Source organism: Coturnix japonica, chromosome 11, assembly GCF_054131305.1.
Source record: "Coturnix japonica strain WE chromosome 11, WE-NBRP24, whole genome shotgun sequence".
Lineage (NCBI taxonomy): Eukaryota > Metazoa > Chordata > Aves > Galliformes > Phasianidae > Coturnix > Coturnix japonica.
This window is the reverse complement of record NC_140673.1, coordinates 18,460,216-18,476,789: the sequence shown is the minus strand read 5'-3', so window position 1 is coordinate 18,476,789 and position 16,574 is coordinate 18,460,216. Positions and strand designations below refer to the sequence as shown.

General features: G+C 36.8%; 1 protein-coding gene across 3 annotated transcripts in view; it reads right to left on the bottom strand.

Moving 5' to 3' along the window:
- The window catches only part of LOC107317574 (vitellogenin-1), a 72,203-nt gene that overhangs the window by 22,297 nt on the left and 33,332 nt on the right, over positions 1-16,574 (bottom strand). For all 3 annotated transcript variants that reach the window (XM_085512254.1, XM_032446247.2, XM_085512253.1), the window contains exons 5-19: positions 15,963-16,124; positions 15,079-15,230; positions 12,692-12,842; positions 12,440-12,597; positions 12,169-12,334; positions 10,958-11,080; positions 9,114-9,332; positions 6,914-7,131; positions 6,731-6,828; positions 1,703-1,827; positions 1,513-1,614; positions 1,304-1,423; positions 853-1,042; positions 671-764; positions 387-572 (exon numbers count right to left, since the gene is read on the bottom strand). In XM_085512254.1, the coding sequence (XP_085368380.1) occupies positions 387-572; positions 671-764; positions 853-1,042; positions 1,304-1,423; positions 1,513-1,614; positions 1,703-1,827; positions 6,731-6,828; positions 6,914-7,131; positions 9,114-9,332; positions 10,958-11,080; positions 12,169-12,334; positions 12,440-12,597; positions 12,692-12,842; positions 15,079-15,230; positions 15,963-16,124 (2,264 nt within the window). The remainder of the gene's footprint in view (positions 1-386; positions 573-670; positions 765-852; positions 1,043-1,303; positions 1,424-1,512; positions 1,615-1,702; positions 1,828-6,730; positions 6,829-6,913; positions 7,132-9,113; positions 9,333-10,957; positions 11,081-12,168; positions 12,335-12,439; positions 12,598-12,691; positions 12,843-15,078; positions 15,231-15,962; positions 16,125-16,574) is intronic.

The following is a 16,574-nucleotide window of genomic DNA, read 5'->3' as shown; positions in this document are numbered from 1 at the left end:
GTAAAAACACAAGTTACACCAAGTACTCTATGCTTACAGGCACCTAATGCATGGGGTTGTCTGTTAAAACTGATAGAATCCAGGTGGCTTATATCTTACCTAGTGTCTCCAACCCAAATATATGTGTCAGGATAGAAATGTTATGCCATACGAGCTTCAAATAGTTTATGAGCCTCATGACTGAAAAATGGTGATTTTCTGGTCAAGACCACAGGAAATAAAACATATTTTCAAGCAAAGCTTTCGTACATGTCTTTCTTTTAAATCAATCTATACTGATCACTGCCAGTTACCCAAGCTGTCATTCAAGACAAGATCCCTAAGCAAATGTTTTGCTTAATTCAGAGTCGATGTGACTACCCAGAAAGATAAGTTCTATGGCTTACCTTACAGTAATTACATTAGTCTCTTCTTTGCATGGCGGAATTTCAGCTTTGATACTTTTTTCCTTCATTTGAATAGTGGCAACAACATTCACAGGTACATGAGCATTTACTTTGGTGTGTGCTTCCAACCCTGCCTGAATCAAGTTTGTGTTGATCCCAACTACAAAGGTCATATGTTTAGCCATGCTGAAAAATTAGAAAGAGAGAGTAAAAATACATACGTAAACAGTTGTGGCTTCTGTCACTTAGAAATATAATTTTTTTAGTTTACTCGAAATACTTACCTCAGACTCATTTTGGATCGCAGCCTAATGTTGGAATTTAGTAACTCTGTCAATCTGAAATCAGATCTTGGAGAAGGTGTAATTTGCACTTGAACTATTAGAAAGAAAGTAAGCAAAATGTTAAAAATTCTGCCAAATCCTGATAATCATATATGTATTGTTCAGGTCTTGAAATACATTACCATTTCCTGCTGCTTTTGTGACAGAAGAGTAATAGAAACTGGTCTCCATTGGGAACCCAACACAGGTAGGCACAATACGACGAATCTCAGAGGACAGTAAAGCCTTGGTCAATTGCCTTCCTATGCCACTTTGAAGGCTACTGATTAACCTCCTTATTGAAGGGATTTTTTCATCAGGTCCATACCATGCCTGCAATTACAGAGTTCAACTTGTCTAAACAAGCAGAACTTGAATATCAAGATCCTCATCACTATCTGTGCCTCAGGGGGATGTTTGCAAGCAATGATTATAACTAATCCTGATCAAAGTTTGAATTTATTTGCCTTGATTAAAACTAACAACAAAAAACATCACTTGAAATAAAAAGTTAAGGAGAAGGGAGGGAACATGTGGAAGAAATAACATTTTAATATTTTTAATGCTTATGTGGTGGTGTTTCTGAAATGATACCTGCAGTACATTTTGGATGGTGTTTTTATCAAGTCCTCCAAAGATCAACTCTTGGCCAAACATCTTCAAGTAACCTGATGCAAAAGGTTTGTCATGAGGGAGTGCCTTCCAGTCTGACAGCTGCATGAGAAGAGGAAGAAAATCTGTTTCTTCATAACATTTGCGGAAACAACACTTGAGATATTTTGTTTTCCTCCCAAATAACTTACCTTTTTTAGGATTTCCTTGAAGTCATAGTTAGTCTCCCAGTCCTTGTCAGGAGAGTAACCTCTAGCAAACATCTCCTGAAGTCCTTCAACTGCTATTCCCACCTGTGAGACAAAGTAAAATTGATATGCCAGTTGGATAAAGATTATAGGAAGGTGTGAGAGGCAAACTGTAGATGATAGACACAATTACCTCAATGGGATCAGCAACTCTTCCAAGGAAATGTGTCCTCAGCTGGGACACTGCCATTGTTGGAATTAAGCTTCCTGCATTATTCAGTACCAAATATTTAGCTGCCAGGCCACTCATAAGGTTCTCTGTATAGAAAATGGCAGTAAAACATAGCCTAGTCAGTTTTTAAAGTCACATTTATAGATTGTTTCGATTTACTAATTGCACAACATAACTGATAAAAGATTATATGAGAAAGGCTAGAAAAATCAGCTACAAAACCAACATTATAAAACAGACATAAACAGAATATTCGCCTTTCTGAACTATTAATCAGCAAAATTATAAGTCCCCTGCTTAATACACAGTGACTATGCTATTTTTCTAATTGCTTCTACCATATCACTTACATTTGGTCAGATTCTATAATACCAACTTATGAAATGCTTTTACAAGACATTGTTAAAGGCAACTTGACAAAGGGGAGGGTCAGAAATGAAAACAGATTTACCATCCTTTGCTAAAATTATAGGGAAAATAGTACTGATGTCTTTTAAGTACAGATGGTGAGGTGGTGTAGATTTATTTCTTAGATGACTCAGAGGCAATTTAATGTGTCTCATTCCACATCCTGTAACTCTTAACCATGATGTAATAATGTAGAATAAGGGGTGGAATGTCATGGTTTTGTAATTTTGTAATTTTGCTATCAGTATTCCACATCATAACATCATGTAAAGTATGGATACTTCTATTGAATGTGCAGTCCACAGAAGAAGACTACATATCCCAGAGAACAACAGGGGCAATGATAAGTCATGGGACCAGGACGCTATATAATCTTGTTCCCAGGCTGGAGTGCCCTCCTTCTTCTCTCAAACTGCTCGGAGAGTGGGAAGCGTTCCAGCCTTGTTGCCTAGAGTTCACAGTAGGCCTCTCGGTTTTCGGGGACTCTCTCTGTTTTGTTTGATTTGTTAGCCTCAATTATATTATATTGTGTTATCTTGTATTTCGATATCATATTTAGTAAAATAAGTTTTTCCTCCTTAGATTGCTGCTGTTTTTATCCCATTCCCCTTTTCCCCCTCCTTTCCGGGCCCCAGGGGGGGGCCCACAGGGTAGCGTCCCCTGTCACGGGCATAGGTAAATCTAAGTCACCTGTGACAATGTAAAATACACTAATTTTTAAGTAATTGTTGACTGCCAGGCAAACTCAGAACAAAGTTTATTTGTATCTCTTTTCTGTACTTTAGATTTATCATCTAAAATGTACTGAGGTACAGATAATCAGTGGATTGTTATATCTTCTTCCTGAAATTGGCACAGCTTTATACAGTTCTGTTTTCTGAATTAAAGTAATCCCAAAGCTTTTCTAAGTTTCCTTAGATTTCAAAAGGAGCAAGGGCAACACAGTATGCAGCTACACTTGTTGCACTTCCTTTCTTCCAAAACTCCTTCTTCTTCCAATACAAGTTGGAGAACAGTGAAGGATTTTAGGATTCCCTACATTAAATTTCTTTTATCTTTATATAAGACATAGTCACCATATACTGATTAAACTGGCCCTAGAATTCCAGCACAGCCAAAAATCAGCTTTCAAAATTCAGGATAACTTCAGAGCCCTGTAAAAAGCAGGCTACTAATTTCATTACCTGTATAGAAATGACTGAATTGTAGGAAATATGTTTTCAAGTGTTCATAGAATCATAGAATATCCTGAGTTGGAAGGGACCCATGGGGACCATCAAGTCCAACTCCTGGATTTGTTATGAGAGAGAGTGAGAGTTTAGTCTCATTCCAGGAAAGGAATGACTGCATTCTCATAAATTACTTAGCCAAAATTTAAAGACAAGTCTATTTTTGTTTCACAGATGTGGGATTTTACGAGGACTCATAGGCCTGTGTGATTATTCTGGTGTCACTTTCTGTATTTCAGACAAAATCTCATGAGTATGTCAATAACTTACTATTTTCTTACAAATTCATGCATGCTAACTGAGGCTGGGATCGTCCCGGGTCCTTCTGTATTCTTACACTATGTTATTATCAGATTACTGGAACTAATTTTGAATTCTAATTTCTCAGGACAGATTCCAGCTTTCTGGTCTAGTGGAAATGCGATCCATTTGTCAGCTAAATCTACATAGTCTGGCATTTCACTAGATCATTTTCACTCTTGTGCTGTATGAAGTTTCTGTTCTACCTGAATTGTTAGACACAAACTACCTGTAAACTACACGGCTCATTAACAGCTTCTGAAGTAAAAATGCAGGTATTTATGCCATCATCTGATTGATGGCAGAAGAATCAATGGAGAACTTTCAACAGTTAACCAGGGAAAGAAAAAAAGCAATGCACATATTAATGCTGATTCTACAGAAAATAAAAGCAAAGTGATGTCACACTGGGTCATTACTATGAGCTGACTTGTGATCTGGAAATAAAAAGACTAGCTTTTCTCTGAATAAGTTTAGCTAGAACAGCCCTGGGTATTACATGGACTAGCCACAATGAGATATCATACTTATAGCAAATTCATTAAAGGGTTTTTCTGTCTTTTTTCTTTCTTTCTTTTTTTTTTTCTTTTTTTTTTTTTTTCTCTGTGTGTGTGTTTGTGTTCTAACTCATGAAATCTGTTAGTTAAGAAAAAGAAAAAAGGTACTTCTTGATACTTAGTAAGAAGTGTTGCTAATAAATGATTAAATGATTATACAAAATTCATCAGCTTGAAGAGAGCAGGCGTGTTTTCCATACCTCAGATGTTATGTAGCTCTAATGCTGTAAGAAAATATTTACCAAAGAAGAATCCCACTAACAGGGTCAGGTGATACATCATAGCTGCTTCAGTATGAGAATACGAGGGCACCTGCACCTATCTGACTAAACATCTTGCCTCAGGGAAGAAGGAAAGCAAAAATAAAGTGATCAAAGAAAGCAACCTTTCATACCCATGAATATTAGTACGCGTTTTATCATAATATAAATTTGTAAAAAAAACTCTGTATGTTGAGAGTCAGATTCTGTCAGTCTCTATACTGAGCAGCACTTGAGCTGATTTCAGTGGTAGAGTGTAGACTGTGAAACACTGTTTGTGGTGGACATGTATGACAGATTCTTGATTAGAAGCATATTCATCTGATGTTAGTGCCTGTCATTAAAAATTCAGCACCTAGCACCACAGAAATCTGCATTGCTGAGGGCACATTTTTGTTTTTAGCAAGGAAATAGGTACAGCATTACTGCTGTCACTATGGTAACTCCTCTAGAATGGACTCACTGAAACACATTTCACCTGTGGCTAGTAGCAACAAATCAAATCAGAAAGCTGGAGCCTCCTCCCACACAAGGGTAATGGAGAATGGACTTCATTTAGCTGATTGAGTTATCCAAGTCTAAGTCTAGCATGTGCTAGAAAGCAATCTTGTTCCTTAGTCATCAGGATGACAGGCTTAAACATCCTATCTGAGTAGTAGCCAAATTTCTTATACTAGTACTCTCTAACAATTAACAGCAGTTCATTGATCTGCTGCATTTCAAGAGTACAGTCAGGACAAAATGCATTTTACACAGCCCCCTGACGTCTACCCTCATGCATAGAGCTGATTTCTTTTCCACTGTTTAAAAAAAAATAAAAATCTGGCAGCTTCATTGTAAAAGCAAAAATAAGACGAGAAAATGAGTATCTAAGCCCTGAAACATGGAGCTGCTTATTACTGGAAAATGTGTCTCTCTGTGTATGCATTTTAAATGGTACAAAAGTTCACAAGATATACCTTATCTACTGAATTTCTTTGGGCACTCTCTGTTGCTGTCTCTGAAGCAACAAGCATGTGGCACTGTGGCTGCTGTGGTATGTATTATACATATTTTTATTATAGACCCAACTAAATGGTCATATAAAAAAACATGAAATGAGAAAGGCAACAATAAAATCTGCAAAAGTCTTTTGAAACCCCTCTCCCATCCCCAAAAGAAAGCAAAAGTACTTGCACACTTAGCACTGCAGGTTTCAGACGTTTCAGTCTTTTTCTGTTCATGACTTTGAAAAGAATCTTTATATGTACCAGTGAATAACAAAAGTGTGAAATACATCTAAGTCCTTTAGATAAACAGCATGTGTAAGGAGGCTCTGTTTGTAGATATAATCTCCCTAGTCTGTCAGCTACATATGCCAAATCACTGAGGCTGTCATGGTCATTTACATGCAGTTGCTGAAAAAATCCCTACTGGGAAGAATTACATAAATGGAAAACAGAAATAGCTACAATTTGGCCCAGCAAGGTCTGTCCTCTAATCTTGTCCTCTTCACTCAAGCTACCAGCGTTCTTGATTTTTACATGTGATTCCCAGAGATGTAACTGATGTGCCTCAAAGTTCCACACATGGATCTGTGCATGCCAGTAAATAACCCTGGTAAGAAGGTGTAGGAAAACCTTCAGACAAGAAACCCAAGTTAGCTGCTCACGGATGCACTGAAATGTCATATCTCACCATTTTCAGAGTTCGATGTTTCACTCTGCACTATTGTTGGTGCGAAGAGGATTTAGCATCATATTTGAATTCAGTAAGAGTTGTATGCGTTAAGCACCATTAGAAATTTATCTACTTAGTAGTAATTTAGTTCCCTCCTGTTTGATGATGAACAGTGTTGGGAAATTGTCAAGCACCACTGAGACTATGGCATTTCATACAGGACTGAATGCTGCAATGGCTAATGAAAATGAATGGTTAGAGCCCCATAAGTCCTCTGGTAATTTCATACTGGCAGCATACAATGCAAAATACACAGGAAGCGAAATGCTCTACAAATAGGGAGCCCAAGATTTAGTTGTTTTGTTTTGTTTTTAATTATTATTTTATTTTATTTTCCACTGAATGTAGGAGAACATGGAGGCTGCTGGCCATGTGCAACTGGACTCTCCTACTCTGTGACATATATATATATATATGAATATATATATATTCACATACATATAACTTCAACCTGTATATGTTTCCCCAGAAGATCTTCAGATGATTACTATTGGAGGGAAGGAGTATGTACCTTACCTTTAAACATACTGAAGCGGAAAACTTTGCTGAACTGGAAACCAGATCTGTCAAATTTAGGACTTAATGCTCTGACAGCCATTCTGCAGGCAGAAGCCCTGAAAAAATTCAGCAAGCACATTAACACCTCAGTTTGTTTGTAACAAGTTCCTCATCTAGGGAAGGGAAGTAGATTTTCCTTACATCATTTGAAGATCTGGAGCTGTGCTTCTGCCCAGGGCCCTCATGTGAGAGTAAATGAAACTTGCCACTTGCATGCTAGGTTCCTTCTGCACAGCATCAGCTAATGTCATCACGATTGGAAGACCTGGCTTAGTTTCAAGCAAAACCACCGCAGCTAACATTCGGATCCGAGGATGGATTTTGTGATTCAGCAAAATCTCAAGGGTAATAGCCTGGACCTGAAAATAATTGATACTTCCAGAGTTAATCTGTATTTGAACATGTTGTCAATAACCTTTCATCACCAATGAATGATCTCTTCATCACTTTATACTGTAAAAATTTGTATTATTTATTTATTACGGCAACAATATTCCTGTTTCAGAGTTTGAGGGCTGGAAGGAGAATTATGGTAATACAGCCTGATTCCTAAGCAATCAAAGCCAAGGAACCTCACTGAACAACCTCTGCATCAAATTTACTTTCCCTTGTTAAGCTATAGCAAAGGATACCTGTAACACAACCAAGACAAGATCTAAATAAAAGTGATTTCAAGAACCCATCATATACCAAAGAAATACAGTGATCAGCAATCCCCACCCATAAGGATATGTCTTAACTGAAGCCATTTGATCTCCTGGTGCCCATTCTACTAGAATAACAGACAGTTTACTTCCAAAAATATCTGTGCCACGTAGGTGATTCAAAATTGTACTGTTATACAAGAAATGTAATTTTCACAGTACTTCTTGTAACTTATGTGTTTGATTTGTGCAGTATTTGGCATCAAGACTAACTTTTTATTGGAAAATTTCCAGCTTGCATGAGAGGCACCAAAATGTTTGACTGCAGCTTCAAACTGATTGGGGAAGGAGTAACACCATTTTGGCACAATCCTCTGTAAAATCCTGTTCTGCCTCTAATGTTTGTACTTTTTAATGTAAGGTATGATTGAGAATTCTTAATGTATTTTTCTGCAGTAGCCTTTTTCTAAATGCAACTGCATTTTTAAATTAAAGAATAGAAATGACAGGCCATGCATTAAGTCTGTTTAATGCAAATACGGGTGTGTAGCTAGCTGTAAACCAGGGATTAAACTAACTGGTTTTTGAACAATGCAAAATCCAGTCACAGTCATTAACCTGCTTCAGATCAATTTTCTCTAAAGAAAATGCATAGAAAATGGAACAAAACAGCAGTCTGGGTCACATGTGGGAAGCTAGGCCATAGGACAAGCAGAGACGCAGCACTGTTTTCAAACACCAGATCAGCTTATCCCTTCCCCAGCAAATAATCTAATTTCTACACTTGCTGTCCTTCCACCCTCCCACCCCGTTTTCCCCATCTAGCTCATGTGCTCTAGTAAATTGTTTCTATATTCTTTTGCTTGAAAACATAAACCAGCACGCTTCTGCCTATAGATCAATATGAGGAATCAAAATGACCATCGTATGCAAAAATTAATACAATGAAAAAACTAGTACAGCAGAATAGTTAATGAAAGCCTTTCATTTTACTTTTCATGCTAAGAATGGTCTCATAAAAAAAATGTATCAGGGAAAAAAATGTAAGGTTTCCTTTTACAAGTGGCTTGCTTTAAGGTGAAAATGATTGTAAAGTGATGTCTGCGGTGGATGAGATTATGTCCATATAACCACTGGATGTGATGTCTAATCATTACCTCATTCAGGGACAAAAGTCACATTTAGTAAATGCTCTGTTTATGACTTAAACCCACACAATGTCTGTAAATTTTTAATTAGGATGCAAACTTCTAGTATCTATTTTCAATAAGATCTGGTCTTGAATTACGATTAGATGTGACATTCAGTATTAAGTGTCAATTTTCAGAAAACCTTGTTTTCTGATTCTCTCACATACCAAAGTTGAAGTAGCACTAAACACATTTTGGTCAATAATTCAGCTTTCTGTCTAATGTCCTTGGAAAATAAAGGTTTGCAATGGAAATACTAATGGGTCTTCAAAAATAAGATGATTAATCCTTTTAATAGGATTTCTGCTGCTTTCTGAAACACTAGAGGTTAATGTCAAAAGGAATAAAACATGACAGCTCAGGAGTGATGAAAGATTTTTAAAAATGCACAATATTACAGCTATATTTGAAAATAAACCCACTGTTTTCCTCTCTCCCTCCATCATCAATCAGCGTCAACTTATTGACTTATGATAAGTACAAAGGAAAAAGCTTTGCTTTCCTTACCATTTTTGGGTCTCTCATGCCTATGCTTTTCAGGGCCATCACAGCAGTTGCATGGACCTTGAGGGGCAGATCTGAAGCACCAGCTGCGTAACCAGGCAAACATTTCTTGATGTGCTTGATGCTGGCTGGATGTCCTACATTTCCAAGGGCTTTCAAGGCCAGCAAGATTTCTTCTGTGTTAGATTTGCTCAGTGCCTCTCCTGCAAAGCCATGGAGTAGCTGAAAGAAAACCCACACATCCATTGAGTCCAATTCCACATACTCCAACTGCAAGTATGTTTGAAGTTTGATAATTTCAGTTTGCTCAATACGCTTATTTCCTTTTTTTTTCCCCCCCAATTTTTTATTTTTTTCCTCATGAATTGGGCACTTTATTTGTGGAAGTATAGCCAAGAAAGTTGCTATGAACTGCTTCTTCATCACTGTTTTAAAGTTATCAAGTAACATTTTCAAGAATGAAATTAATGGAGTGGACATAATTCCTACTTCCTTTCAGAGTGAGTTGAATGTTGTTTGAATACCTCTTCCTATTGCTAAAGGGCAGATGTAAAAATGTGTGTACAGTTTAATCCTTCAGATCTTTAAAGAAGATTCCTGAAGATATGTCACGGATGGTGTTCTAACAACACCTGTTTAGATGCATTAATTGCTGGGATCATCAGGTCATTTTACAGCCTTCTTCATACGCAACTGGATCACATTTGCATTTATAAGGTAACATTAGAAATACTTGTCTTTAAATTCTGATTATGGGAAAAGAACTATATCCCAGCAGAAACCTTTTGCAATGCAATGCAATGCAATAAAATAAAATAAAAAAATAAATAAAATCAAACTAAAAAACAAGCAAATGAACAAACAAAAAAGCTCACAAAGAAAAAAAAAACAAACACAAAAACAACAGCAACAAACAAACAAACAAACAAAAAAACTGTGAAAAATCTCTAGAAAAGAAGCATAAGCTGTTGTAGAATATTTTAAACATGGTCCCCATGCTTTAAAATATCACATTTGAGTCTCATTGTCAGTGAAGAAACAGTGCATTTGATATTACTAATCAAATGAAATTTTGAAATGTGTTGAATAAGCATTCATTTTGGGAAAGAATTTCCACTTCCTGGCACAAGGTTTCTGAGATTTCATTAGCTCAAGAGTATTGGTGACAACCATAACACAGGTTGTGCATGAAGGAACATCAGCCATGTCTGAGTGCCAGACGAAAGAAGCATGGGAGACGCACAATATTTTGGGAATGCCCTGCTTGTACTGTGGGTGGCAGACTTGTCAGTAACCAAGAGTGAGGACACCTATTTCCATTTTCCTGGCCCGGTGGACAACCACTGTAAACCATGACGTACACCTCTAAAATGCGGAAATGATATTTATTGTCTATTTAAACTGTTTTCAGGCATGTTGACTAAAAGTAGTGCAGAACAGGAATGATATTCCTGTTATTAAAACCTTACACTCTACATAGATGACTAGGCTCTGCTTCTGGCTGAAAAATGTCTGGGCTACACAGCTTTGGACAAAACCCTGGGCTTTTGTGTCATTTATATATCTCTTAAGCATCTATATTTAGCGGTATTTCAGAGCAGTGCTGTGGGACTTCATTAATAGTCAGCAATAAAGCAGATATACTCAGAAAATGCCGTGAATTATATGCTGCTGCTTCTCACTCTCTTTCGTGTGTTAATCTAAAGATAAAAATGCTGTATTTAACCAACTGGGGTTCTTTTCCCCCAAGGAAACACTGCAGTGAAGTGAAATACAGATTTCTGAATAATGAAGAAAGTACTCAAGGCTTAATTTTTCTTTTAAATGATACATAAAAATCTGGTTACCTGGAGACATTCAGAGCAGGAGTCTGATGAAGAGCACTGTTTGTGGCACAGTGATGCATAGCTGAGATGGCAAACCTTTCCAAGTACACTACTTGAGCGTGGACAATGTTTTTTCACAATGAGCTGGGGAGAAAAAAATTGTTTGTTACCAGCTATAGTGAAGAGTAACAGCATCAGAAACTGTTTCTTCCAAATACAAGAGAGTACAAGGGTTTTTAGATTTTCATACTGATGAATTTAAAGTCAATTAGTGAATAGAGTTACATTTGACAGTAAAATTCTAAAGTAACTCCAAGTAACTTCTGAAAGGCAGATATGTTGCTTTTACAGTATTTCAAGTATAAAATTGGTATGGACTATAATCCAAAGGGGGAAAAGCAGCCAGTTATTAAATGAATGGATTGTTATTTGAACACACATTAGTAAAAAAAATGTTTTTCATAGATATATCTGTGTAAGCCTCAGCAATAGGTATGAACACTGTGATCAACTGTGGATGGACCTTACTAGTTTGGGCTACCATGAGTATTTCATTTAAATCAAGTAGATGGCAGGAGGCAACAACATACTACCTCTTTCAGTGAAAAGCATAGCATTACCACACAGCCATGCCCAGGATGTCATGGCTTTTACAGCAGGCAAAACTCTTCTCTGAGAACATGGTCTTTACCTAGGTTAGGCAGAGATAAATACCTGCATTTGAGGGCAGAACTAGACATGGCAGAAGAGGGAAAAATTGAAAAAAATGACTAAGCTTCTCCAACATGAGTTCTATATTGGCATAATTCCCTTGATTTCCATAGTTTTGCTCTGATTTATTTCCATCCTGCTGGGTCAACTCGAGCAAACCCGTGGTTATGACAAATATGTATTTCTTACTCCCTAGTCTTAGTAAACACTCAGTGAGAGATCCAATCTGATGTAACTACAAAGTACATTTGGGTGAAGGAAGACTAGAAACCAGTTTACAACAATAACCTGTCACTAGAAGGTATTTTATCCTCTTTTCTGTTTTCTGTTTTATTTGTATTAATTTTTGCCCTCTTTGTCTGCATTCTCCTTCCCTTGAGACACTCAGGAAATAAACTCATTTCAACCCCACTAGAGGATATAAAATCTTAGTATTTCCAAAGCTCTTGCAGTCTTGTCAAAGGAATAAATATAGCAGAGGCTAAAATCAGTGTGATTTGAGAGTGTTTAAAGACTCCTACTGTAGCTTCTTCCATCACGTCTTGAGTTGGTGAGCTAGAGTGGAGAGCCACAAGCACTGCCTGAGCCATTTCCCAGTTGGTGAGCTCTTGCCTTTCCATTTTATGCCTCAAGAATCTCAGTGAACGGTGACTGGCTGCTGCAGGAAGTAAATCCAAAAAGTAGCGCCTAGAATGGGAAAGGCAAGGACCATTTTCCAGTTTTACATTTGAACACAGTCATTCCAGACAGCATCCAATAAAGCAGAAGAATCACCATGTGTATTCTTTGTACCTGTATGCTGGCCGACTTGAGCACTGTTTCCATATTGACTCATAATTCTCCTCATTTGCAGCACGGAAGAGGTGCAAAAGCTTGAGGGCTTTTGCTGGTGCATCACTGGGAAGCTGTTCATATGTGGTCTCTACTAAGTCTTGCAGGCTTTCCTCTATCTGTGGGAAGATTCAACTGCATTAATCTTACATTATTTCACACGTTTACTGACTCTAAACTCCAGCCCAAATTCTATCTGTGGCTAAGCTTTACCTGGCTTTCCACATCTTTTATTTTGAATAAGTGGACAGGAAGCTGGAGCATTTCACTGCCAAACTGGTACAGGAGTGATCCACGTATTTGGAATTCCTTTGGTGGAACTTCTGCCACTTGCTTTTGCACATCAATCAATGCAAGTGTCTGCCTGAAATGGAGGAAACCAGAGAGATAACCTCAGAAGATGTTCAGTACCAACCCTAAGTAGCACATGGTTTCTGCCTTGCTGCACTGCCATGCAGCTGATTTTTTCTTTTTTCTTTCTTTTTTTTTTTTTTTTCAGAATGCTTTTATTATTGAGGGGTAAGGTTATTTACAAGCTGATGAATTAGGATACAGTGTTCAAAAATTCTCTGAGGAGGTGTACTTTTAATAAATAACATGACCTGAGATTTTTAAGGAAAATGTGGGAGGTGAGAAATTGTGGCCTGAACAAGATAATAGGAACTGTGCGTGGAGACTTAATAAATTAAGGATTAGGGAAAAATAACTGATGAGAAAGATTTTCACAAATTATAACTTAATTTAAGCCTTTTAAGAAGTTCATAAAAGTTTTCACGTATCTGTGCCTCCTAGAAACTTAAAACAAATCAAAAATAGTTAGATACAAGAAGAAACATTATTGTCTTTTTACCAGTACTCTTCCAATTCTCTCTTCACTTTGCCTGGAAAGTTGAATGCTCTGGGGATTGCAGAAGATAAAAGGCTCTCATGAACTTTCTATTTGGATCTCCTACTCAAAGAGGGCCAGATGCATTGAGGATTACTTTTAAGAAAAATACTCAAGTTTCTGGAAATTTTTCAGAGTACCATAAATCTTTCCTTTAATAAGAATAATGCTGATGAGAGAATGTCTTTGTAAACAGTTCCTATCTGTGCTGAATTTTCAGCTAAATACACTCATCCTATCACATCAATTATGTTTAAAATAGTTCATTTAGAACATAATCATGATGTTAAGCATTTGTATTTAACAACTGAAAATATTCCAAAAGCAATATTGTTGTACTATGTAGCGTTTCAAAATCTCTACAAAATTGGCTTGTTTATTTTAGAATCTCTACAATGATCTTCTGTATCATTTCTATCCACTCCTTCCATATGGATTACAGAGAACTGCTGCTGAAAATATCAGAGAACCATTTTGCAGACAAGCCACTAGAATTTGAATACAAATCACTACAAAATCAGCAGATATTTTTTTCTCTCTTGAAATTTCATACAATATTGTTAAAAGGGCCTTTGGATTAGAAAGTATAATATCAGGTACATTTTGACAGAATTAACTCCCCTTCAGAAGCATGATGAATCTGTTATGTCTCCATCCTCATTGTTTTGGGAAGAGATATATCTTCATAGAATAGATGGGAAAATGTTAGACACTGAAGGGAAGAGAAAATGAATGCTAAAGATAGGCTTAAAATGATGCTGAAGAGCCTTATGCAGAAAAGATAGAAAAATCAGCTCCAAGTGTTTTAAATTCTTGGTGCTAGACTATTTATTTATCTCTTATTTTACATGAAGTGCATTGCAAAATTAACTTCTGAAAACCTACGTGACAAATTAGTACCTTCTGAGCTACCTTACATTTGGCCCTTTCTGGTGGGCAATGCAGGAAAGCCAGAGAAAATGTGGAAGAATAATGGTACTACAATTTTAGGGGCTCTATACCTGAAGAATAGGATGTCAGTCTATGCAGGCTTGCAGAGTGAGCTTAAATCAACAAAATCAAACACCAAAAATCTAGGGGCTTGAGCTAAAAATTAGTAGAGGTTTCAGTTTCAGACAACAGCATTCTTTCTCATTTTGCCTCAAACCTGTTCAAGATCTATGCAAAATTTGCTGTGGAAAAGCCAATACATATTACACTTCATGTTCTCAATCTTTTTGCAATAAAATACAATTTCCTATCAAGAAATAGTTTTGGTGGAAATTTTTCAAGCTGCCACAGTACTTAAGTATTTCAGAATCCAAAGTCCTATCTAGCCTTCTTGTGAACTAGTCTCCAGGGTCTCTCACTGCATTATTATTTTCTAGGGAACTCTGTTTCAGTGAGTAACTGTCTTTCAAAGTATTTTACTGCAAATATATTAGTTCGCAGTTTTTCAGATGGAATTACATTTGTTTTGGCTTTTATGACATAAATCAAATATCCCCAAGAAATAAAACAGTCAAACCTTGCGAAGTTTAGCTAACAAAATTTGGATAGTGATGTGCATGTTTCAGATTTACAACAAAGAGTAAAGGTTGCTTTTATGAACTGTTTGGGATTTTATGTAATTAAACATTGGCCACAGAAGTAAAGAATTTATTTCAGTTATGGAGTTTGACCGGACTACTGAGATGCTGAGTTAGCTGCTGAATTAAAGGCATATGTACAGTACCTTGCTTCTACCACAGCATTTCCTCCTGTTATCTCATGGAAAAGTGCAAACTGGTGGATTTCCTCGACATCAACTTGTGTGATTACAGCCTCATTACGAGAGTATTTAATTTTGTAATTATAAGTAGCAGTTGCCCGGGAATTCTTGTTTCTCTTTATAACAAAAACAAACAAAAAACAATAAACATGCAACAAACAAAACAACATCAACAACAATAAAGAACACAGAAAGTCATTTACCTTTTAAATTCTATGCGTAGAAGCTATTACATCATCACCTACTTCAACCTGCTTATTTTTCAGTGCTGTTTTGCCTGCACACTTCTATGAGAGAGGTCAGGCACGCTGCCTGGATCCTTCACTTTTACTACTAAGAAGTGTTAGCTGTTTTTTTTTCCTTTCCCAAATGTAAGTCAGTTGCTGAAAGAGACATTTTTTGAGCAAAGCAGTGGAAAAAGCTACACAATTTTTTACATCAAGGAGAGAATTATAATAAGATGCAGAAGTATCTATCTTGAATAGTAGAAATTGTACACCATGCTTAGCCTTTCTTTTCTTTTCTTTTTTTTCTTTTCTTTTCTTTTTTTTTTTTTTTTTCCTAACAAAAGAGGTAAATTAACTCATGCTCATAATTAATGATCTCCAAGCCAGCCAGCTGAATTCAGTTGAGTTATGCCTATAGTACACAACAGTCTGTAGCATGGACCTCTGTTGCCCTGTGGATTTCATTTCCACACTGAAAAAAAAATCAGTTACTAGATGGAATAGATCTGATCTGATATCTTCTCTCAGTCTATGTATTAGAAAGCAAGAAATAATGTGGTTGTCAAATTGTTCTCTGTATAAGAATAAAAAATATGGAAACAAAATACTGGCCTAAGTTACCTGCTGACAGGTCTGGCATGGCTGAGTATATGCTGAACCTGTGACCACTTGGACTTTCTCTTCACAACTGTTCAGGTCCTTGGATTTGGTCACATAGAGTAGGTTTGCTTTCTTGTTTTCTTGAACTGCATATGTTGTGTTACAAATACCTCCGATCCCAGCCTGTCAAAAATAAGAATGTGATCAGAGAAGTCTTCCTCTCTACAAAGTTCCATCAATTCCTCACATGGACTCTCTTGCTTAGTTCTGTATTTCAGTAGTCTATTATTTCATTAGACTATTCATTAGTCAGGGATCTACCAAAAACTTATGAAATAAGGCTTCATTAAAACTGACCTTTTCCTCCCAAATTCCAGCTGTTATTTTTTTTTGTGTCCATTCTACCAGGATTAACAGTTACCACCACATTCCCTGACACAGTCTCTCAGTACAGCCATGTGAATAAGGATTCACTGTAGGTTCCAGAAGAAAAATCGGCATGATCTATAATTTCATTTCTTTTTTTATATTCACATGTTTCCCATAAGCCAAATCGGGACTTCCTTGAGAAAACTAAAACACATGAGAGTTTTCCTGAGATGCGATTTGGGTCTCAGAAAAGATAGGTAGTGA